This window comes from Gymnoscopelus microlampas (genome assembly GCF_963454915.1).
Source record: "Gymnoscopelus microlampas genome assembly, chromosome: 2".
Taxonomy (NCBI): Eukaryota; Metazoa; Chordata; class Actinopteri; order Myctophiformes; family Myctophidae; genus Gymnoscopelus; species Gymnoscopelus microlampas.
In genome coordinates, this window is record NC_139939.1 from 6036417 (window position 1) to 6045771 (window position 9355).

The 9355-nt window shown below is 39.5% G+C and overlaps 1 protein-coding gene across 1 annotated transcript; it reads right to left on the reverse strand.

Annotated features, from left to right (window-relative positions):
• Positions 1-1480: 1480 nt before the first annotated feature.
• On the reverse strand, positions 1481-5085 carry LOC311053475 (hepatic lectin-like; the record flags this gene model as incomplete). Its single annotated transcript, XM_084069043.1, has 6 exons — positions 1481-2403; positions 2664-2782; positions 3001-3134; positions 3249-3359; positions 4687-4776; positions 4953-5085. The coding sequence occupies 6 exons, from the start codon at positions 5083-5085 to the stop codon at positions 2265-2267; spliced, it is 726 nt and encodes a 241-aa protein (XP_083925169.1). The 3' UTR covers positions 1481-2264.
• Positions 5086-9355: the final 4270 nt, after the last annotated feature.

The window sequence follows — 9355 nt, forward strand, 5'->3', positions numbered from 1 at the left end:
GTGGGGGAAGCACGTACATTAGTGCTCGCATTATAATTAACCACACTCAGCATGTGTGTGTGCATTGTGTTTGTCGCTGTGTGTGTCTATGTAGACCTATGTCTAATATAAGGAATAGGAAGGCTGATGAAAAAAAAGTGTTTTGCGAGATTACAATTTAAATGATCAAATCATTTTTGTCTGTGGTTTTCCAGAAAAACTAATCTAAAATATCATTACAACTACCTAAAATTATTTATTTCCCCCCATTTTTGGACAGTCACTGGCATAAAGCACAAGTTCAGCACAATAAACAAACTTAGACATTGATTCTATGTTTCTATGTCTATCAATGACACTTCTGGCTCTGCGATGTTTAGAACAAGGGTTCCCAAACCTTTCAGGCCGTGACCCCCCAAAATAATCATATTTGAACTGGAGACCCCCCACCCTGACAATCACTTGGAATTGTAGGAGTTGAGGCATTACATTTAGTTTGACTCGGTTCCACAAATAAATATTGTGAAAATAGCAGATTTACAAGCTCCTCGGGGGACTGAGCTTTTAAACCGGCTAATTTAAAAACAAATTCTCTTTCTTAGGTAATATTTGACAAGTTGGCCAATGTTCGTGCCGCGCTGCGAGCTTGTACATCTGCTATTTTTGTAAAATCTTGAAAGTGGTTGAAAAATGTCTAATAGTTTTTTTAACACAAATCTTCTCTTCTGGGGGTCTCTGGCACAAAACATTTACAGATGCTAAGAACTAATGCTAAGAACTAATGATTTAGAAGGCATTTGTAGAATCAGGTCTTAATGGGTTAACAAAGGACTGAGACGCAGCCTAACTCTCTTAACTGAAGGCGTGTCTGTCCTGTGCAGCGCTGCTGTCTCTCTGTCTATTTGAGTTGTGGGCTGACTGCATCATGACACACATCATGATATATATATATATATATATATATATATATATATATATATATATATATATATATATATATATATATATATATATATATACACATACACATACACATACACATACACACACACACACACACACACACACACACACACACACACACACACACACACACACACACACACACACACACACACACACACACACACACACACACACAGCACACATAGCACACATAGCATTGCTCTGAACCGCGTTCATTCAGATCAATGCAAGACAAAAAAGTGGTGCCACTTCATAGGCAGGTCATTTCATGTAAATATAATAGTCAGTAAAGCATCAACTTCTTATCTGATCTTGAGCAAAAAACACCAAACATTGAAACATTAATGTTGCAAGTACATTTTATTGGACTGTCTGTTCTCACAACTCTTTATCATTAGAATAGAATCAACATGCATCACCTGTAGAGTATGTGTAGAGCTGTACGGATCACACATCCCAAACTTCGTGTGTACACAACCTTGATATATTTGGTCCCTGGACTAGAAAGTTGATCAAATGTATCTTTACATCTATCTTCTTATCTTATTTTAAAATAAATAACTTGTTAGCCAAATAACAGGTGTTATATAGGTGTTATATATTTTGAACAATCAATTGGGTTTTTTTTCTCCAGGAAAACACAAACTCTAAAATATCATTGCAACTGCTACACTAGCATGTAGCACAAATTCAGTACAATAGCAAGCCACATGACATGTATTTGTATGTAGCACATTTCAATGAAAATTCAAAGTGCTTTACGTAATTAAAAAGACATGAAGACACAGAGCATAGTAACTACATTATAAAAGGACATTTAAAAACAACAAGAATGAAAAATAAGGGTAAAATTACAGTGCAGGAAAAAAAGAACAAACTTAAACAAGGATTTTAAATCATGGAACTTAAAGTAGCCACAACCAATCAGCATGCTAGACTGCAGAGAGAGAACGGCCTGATACAGATAATTATGCTAATAATTGTTGTGAATTGTATTCTTCCCCAAATCATCTTACTGTATTGGACACCTTCACAGGCCACATCTGGCCCCCTGATCTACTGTATATGAACATGGTATAACAATTAAAACATATATATATTAAAACAGATGGCTGTTAGATTCATGTTCACATTCTATAGGCTCCCCTTTAACTAAATAATATATTAATATAAATTGTGATATAATGTCTACAGTGTATATTGTGTAGAGAATTACAAGGCAGTCAAACCAAAGCAAACACATAAACTACATGAAAACACAGCCGTCGTGTAGCTGTACCAATACAACACATAAGTAATACATTGTGAAAATGATGACTCTACAGAACTCTTTCACACATCCAATGCAGAGAGTCAGTACATACTAGTGCATCGTTCCATCCTTTCCTGGCCCCGTTATGATACACAGCACAGTCTTCTCCTCCTCCAGCGTCATTAGGCTCAGCACTGCGCCAGTACCTGGAGAACATAATAATACCTTTACAATGATGACTTGTTTTTCTTTTTTAGTCATGACCTCTGACCTCTCCTCAAATGATATTCTGGACAGTGAAATAAATAATAGGTATAATTGTTTTAGTGACAGTGTGGCGCGTTTGTATTTGATTATTATTAACCTAATACCATTTAGAAATGAAATGTGTGGAACATGATATGTGGAAATAGGTGAAATTTAGTTAGTTGAAATGAATAAGAGTAGAATGAAGGTAAAGTCTTACGTTGGTGTGGTCAGTGTTGTCCCATCTACCCATTTCCACACTCCTTCCTCCTCTGTGTCGGTCAAACCCAGCCACAGATCCTGTTTAACAACTCTGTTAACAATGTTGTTCACAAAGTCCTGGACAGAAAAGCTGCTGGTTACTGAAGTACACAATAGAGACGTTACCACACACACACACACACACACACACACACACACACACACACAACACACACACACACACACACACACACACACACACACACACACACACACACACACACACACACACACACACACACACACACACACACACACACACACACACACACACACACACACACACACACTCATACCTGTTCTTCTTTGCTGTTTATGATGATCAGGTGAGATTGTCTTGCTCTACAGTCTTGTCTGCTCTGCTCCCAGGATTTCTTCTCAGTAGAGATGTAATAACAACTTCTGCCAAATATCAGCCATCCAGATGATACTAACAACAAAAGAATAAAGTTACCAAGTGTATTTTTTTTGTAATTTGCTCATTAATGACAAATGATGAACAACATGATATAACAATGAATAAAAACAGTGATGTCTCACTGACCACAGAGCTTCTTCTTCAGCTCATCTCTCTCTGCAGTTATGTTGTTGTATCTGGACTGTAGATGGTCCAGGTCTTTGACCAGGTTGTTGTTCTCTTTAATCAGTTCAGAATCTGTAAGAAGGAAAATCATCAAAGTGATCAGTTTTACATACACGCACGCACGCACGCACGCACGCACGCACGCACGCACGCACGCACGCACGCACACACATGCACGTGCACGTGCACACACATGCAGTACCACTTCATTTTGATGACCATTTCATATAGGTGGTTTTGTTGTCTTCCTTCCTGACTACAGTATGTGTTGGGTAGCTATGTACTGTAGAGAGTTCAATAATTTAAAAAAACACAATTTCAATCATGGCGGGCAAAGGGCGGCGTGCCATCTGCCGGACCTGACCATATTGCACTGGTCTGCATGGGAACTATATTGGAAGATCCACTATTTAAAAACACTTGGATTTTTGTTATCCTTCTATTAGAATTGAAAGACCATGTTGTACATGGTTAGCGTTGTGATGGCTCTCACAGCACACCAGTACAACTGGGTACACACTTGCCACAAATATGCTCAGTGGTCTGGCTAGGGCCTAAGCTGCTTTCAACATCTTGAATGCGCTTACACGTTGTACAGTTTTTTAAAAAATGGGGGGGGAGGGTTGCCCCACATTTTGGCCAGTAGGTGGCCTGCTACACCGCATTTGGTTACCTATCGAATGATGTCCTGTCTTGCCATCAGTGTTGTCAATGAGGGCAGGGCACAGAATCGAATGAGTAACCGGATGCGTGCGTGCCTCAGTGTAAATGTGTTGATGTAGGAGAGAGCATGCCACATGCGTTGATATTACAGTAGTAACGCAGATTTGGGGAGAGCCCATTTACTTGACCTATATTTAGGTCAAGATTTAACATTGGGCATTATTTTTTTAAATAGTTATGTATCTTATATTTTATATTTTTATATGTACATTTATTGTACAAATGAGGGGCCAATACATATAATAATAATTTATTTAAAATAAAATCACATATAAGGTCCAATATTTCTACAAATATAGGTCTGATACTGAAATCATGTATACTTTTACATTATTAGCGACCATTTTCCAAAGCATACATTTACACTTAATCTTGCCAAAAACAAAAGCTGACAATTCCACATTGAGGTGCCCACGTTTGACTGCCCACTGGACCTGTATCCATCTGGGGGTACAGGGGCCTTTCATATAGAAATGGGCCAAACCCTTTTTTCTAGTCATATGAATTAATAATATTGTACAACTACAAATAATGCTACAGTTTCTGTTGCTACTAAATCTATTACTACATAATAATATATTTAGTGAAGGTACGGTATATTCATTGAAAATAAAATTGATCATCATAGTTGTATAAAACATTATAATAAAAAACATGGTTCTGAAACTTGACTTACAGAGAGAGAGTCTGAGACCAATGTTGAGCAGAGCTTGAACAACACAGAGCAATCCAAGACCCATTCCAACCGTCCTGAACTGTCTTCTGACTGGACACACACACGCGCACACGCACACGCACACACACACACACACACACACACACACACACACACACACACACACAGTAAGAATAAAAGGGAGTGAGATCAGTTAAAATATTTCAACCTCTTGTTTAAAAGTTTAAAAGGATATTTCTTTGTGATTTGCAGTTTTAGTAACATACCAGATCTTATCTTCGGTGGATGTTTCTGCTGAGCTGTAGTCTTGGTCTCAACATTCTCATATTTTATATCTTCATCTTCCTCATCATCTTCATCTTGGATCTCAATGCTTTCAGAATGAAAAGCCACAGCCATTTATACCTTTCGGACTTTAATTCATCTGGCAGGTACTTGATACGGTTCACCTCTTCACAACACACTGAAGAAATAAGAAGTGTGCTCTTTCTTTTATGAAAGGATCAGTCGTCTTATCACCGCCCCTTTCCTCCTCTTGTTTCCTCATTCACAGTAGCGGAGGCAGTGAGTTCACACCCCCACCCCAATCCACACCATGTAAAAAACATTTATGCACCACATATCTTTTTTATTTAGATTAATCTCTCTTAATATGTGACTTGTCAAGTCAAGTCAAATGTATTAATTAAACACACACAACTGTAGCTCACAAAAGTGCTATATTGTCGCTGTCGGGCAGAAACCAGCTATCTCCACTTTTCAACTTTTTATTTTTATATAAATCAGTGCTATTGAACACCCTTTATGTCTGTGTGTGGGGTTGACAAATATTGAACCAATGAAACGTATTAAAAAGCGCTGTTGACTAAACCTCCTAACTCCATGGGATCCTCAAACCTGTCGGTCAAACCACCTAACTCCAGCTGTTTTTTTCCATCATTGACTAGAATGACAAAGTCAGAAGGAAAAACATCGCCACATTAATGGTCAAAAACTCCATTTGAGCTGTATTTGGGCAAAGTGATGATAATATAAGGACACATTCAAGTATCTGACAATGTATTAAGTATAAAGTCTGAGTATATAGTATTTCTGCATTTGTCACATTTGTGGTGCCCCTGATGCCTCTGAATGAAATCACCTTTGGCTCTGCGTTGTTTAGAGGCCCCTCAATATGTCAATCCAACTCGGGGTTGTCCGGACGATGCATACATGTTTAACATTTTTGGGAGAGTAGGCTCCTCCTGCAAATTTAACGAGACAATTTTATTCGAATGGAATATAAAAATCACACCCTGTGTGAAGGTAGCGGCGCCTTTGATACATTTTGTCATCGATATGTGTTTATAATGTGTTTATAGCCACGTGTCACGTGAAGCTTGACCAATCACTTTGTTGACGCACCTGACCAATCAGAACGTTGACGTACGCACACGGACAAAGTCAGGTATAGAGCAGGATCCGGCTAGCGCCGCTAGAAATGGTATGATATATGATCTGGAGTCATTATCTGTAGCGATTTGTGAGAGTTGTAGACTGTCTATAGTCTGTAGGAGTAGTATAGCAAAAAGTGTTTTGAAGAAAATAGAAGAAAAGCTAGTTAGGTGGAAATGGGTGTGGCCTACTTTTATGACGAGTTACATCATGATTCAAGGAATTGAGAGATTTATTTTTGGGGCGGTGTAGCCGCCCCCTATAAATGAGTTTTGGACACCGACCAAAAAATGTGTGTACCCCCTAACCCTTCCATTGTTAATGCAAATCGATACTTTTTTCATATCAGCCAATCACATTACAGCTAGTGTCATCACCACTAACTGTAATGTGATTGGCTGACTTTGCATATTCAGGACTGTGATTGGCTAGCGAAACACATGACACATGTGCAGCCCTATGAATAGCAGTATGGACTTCATTTATCCTTTTTTTAAAGTGAGTCATGTTGTGATGACCACACCGCCCACTTCACACTCGGTGTGATTTTTTTTATTATTTTCTCGATTGTATGAACTATGGTTCAAGAGTTATAGGCCAAAACATAAGTGTATCTTTGAGTGTCTTTGGCCTACTGGCAGCGTGCACAAAATGCACACACACACACACACACACACACACACACACACACACACACACACACACACACACACACACACACACACACACACACACACACACACACACACGCACACACAGTTTTTCCCCCTGTTTGTATTAGAGGAACTTTCCACTTTAAAAATAAAGAGTGTCATCTTCAACAGGATGTGGTCTATCTCATGCTGCAGGTCTGAACACTATGTGTTTATCATTCTCACACGAACATCAGCTACAGTATCATTATGCTGTTATAACCCACATATATTTATATTAGCACTTTGAGATTTTCACAAATGTGAAGTGCATTATAAATACAATCCATTAATATTATTATTATTATTATTATAAATATTGATACTTTTATATCAATCGAAAGCATCGATTCATGTTCTGCCATGAGCCTGGCTACTGCCTGGAACCATAACATTCCACTCGTGGGTTACAACGGGGGGGGGATCGCGCATCGCGCATGACCGTTTTTCCCCACAGGAAACAGATTTGGAGATATAGGCGTTTCAAAGTAGGAAATAGACAGGAAGCGGATGGGGGGAAAAAAAGTGTTTCCGGTGAGCGATCTGGCACTTCCTTCGCAGGATTACAATGGGTGCTCCCAGAGCTGCTCTAGCCCTGCCCGCGCAGAGAAAAACGAAAAAAACAAAAAGACTGAAATCACGGTTCAGACCGTGAACGGCACCGAAGCTTCGGAACCGCCACTAAGTAAACACACGGTTCTGACCGTGTTTGGCAGGGAGAGGTTTCAAAAGGGTACAAATTCTCAAAAGCTAACAATGGATCTCCAAGCTCACAATGCATCACAACAACGTGTGAATTAATGCCCTGATGCTTCATGACACTTATTATATAGGCCAGAACTAGCGCGACAGAAATGCTATGAACGCCTTTCTTCTTGTCACAATGCTCTCCTCATTAAACACTTCATAGATTTTAGAAATATAATTACTTGTTTTCATAACATTAGCGTCAGTGCTAAGTTTGATAAACACTGCATTGTTAACAGTAGTTTTAACAGACTACGGTGAGCTTGTTTACGTGTTCCTCCTCCTCGTTCACTGCGCAACGCGCTCTACTCATGCTGTTAAAAGGCAGCGCTGTAGAGGAGAGGGGGGAGTTGTTTGTTTTTGACGGACAGTTTGAGGATCCAATGGAGTTGGGAGTTTTCGTCAGAGGCGCTTTTTAATACTTTTCATTGGTTCAAATGTTTTGATTTTTTACACAGACCTAAAGGGTGTTCAATAGCGTTGATTTATGAAAAAAAAAAAAAGATGAAAATGGAGTTAGCTGGTTCGTCCTGGACACCGACGATATAATATATATTATAACATCAGCCACATCAGGTGGGAATCAAAAGCTAGTGAATAAAACAGAATGTTGAGTCTAGACTTAAAGGATCCAGTGTAGGGAGCAGATCTGACAGAGAGAGTAATGCTGATCCACTGTGTAGGATCTGAGACAGTGAAGGTATGGTCACCCCTAAGACTCAGTTTAGTCTGTGGGACAACTAGGAGCCCCAAGTCAGCTGACCTGAGGGACCTGTATCATTACATATTGTGGGAGTGTTGTTTCCTCAGTGGTTCGCAAACTTTTTTTGTGTCAAGGACCCCCCAAATATGTATTTGGCCGCGGAGCCCCATCTGAAAATGTATCAGGGACGCCCAGAAGAGAAGATTTGTGTTAAAAAAAAATCTAAATGATTCAAAAGTTTCCAAACATTTTCGATCTTCAAAAATAGCAGCAGTACAAGCTTGTGGCATGCTGTGCGACTTGTAGATCTGCAATTTTTGAATAGCCAACATATAAATGGATAAAGTGGTTAAAATGATTGTGATGCTGCGTTAACTTTTTTTGTTGGGGGTCCTCGGACCAATGCTCTATCTAATAATCATCAACCTGTTTTCAGGCCTGTTTTTGTCAAATATCATGTAACCAGGTCATTTAGTATGAGGCCACTAGTATCTGGCCTTTACAACCCAGATACCTCCATGTCCTACAGGGTTCTTCACACACACTTCAGCCTAGCATTTTTCATGGTCTACATGAAAACCCAGAACCTCACAACGTAACATAATTAGAAAGGGGTGCTTTGTAGAGCGCGTATCTCTGCCTTTTTTGGTGGCCTATAATCCTATATGCTTATTGTCACATGACTGCCGAGATCATGTGTACCTAATGTGTGGTGCCCCTGTTGGGGCTGCGTTGTGTAAAGGCCTCTCAACCATAGACTGTATAAATGAGATGGACAAACCCCCTCCGCTGCTTTCTACAGACCGAAAATGAAGCCGATTGTACTAAGACTGTAGGTCCGCCATCTTTCAATACGCGTCAGAATGAGTCCAGACCATTATTGGTTGGGTAGCTTGTCAATCAAGAGCGGGGGGCGGGGAATGAATGCTATTGGTTGTGTAGCTTGTCAATCAAATCATCCCGCCCCTCCTAGAGAATAGCCTACTTTATCGTCAATTTTATAATAAATAGGACCATTATTAGCAAAGCGCATATCCTGATGATTGAAAGGAGACTTTAAACTAGCGACTGGAAGCATATAGAATTTAGGACA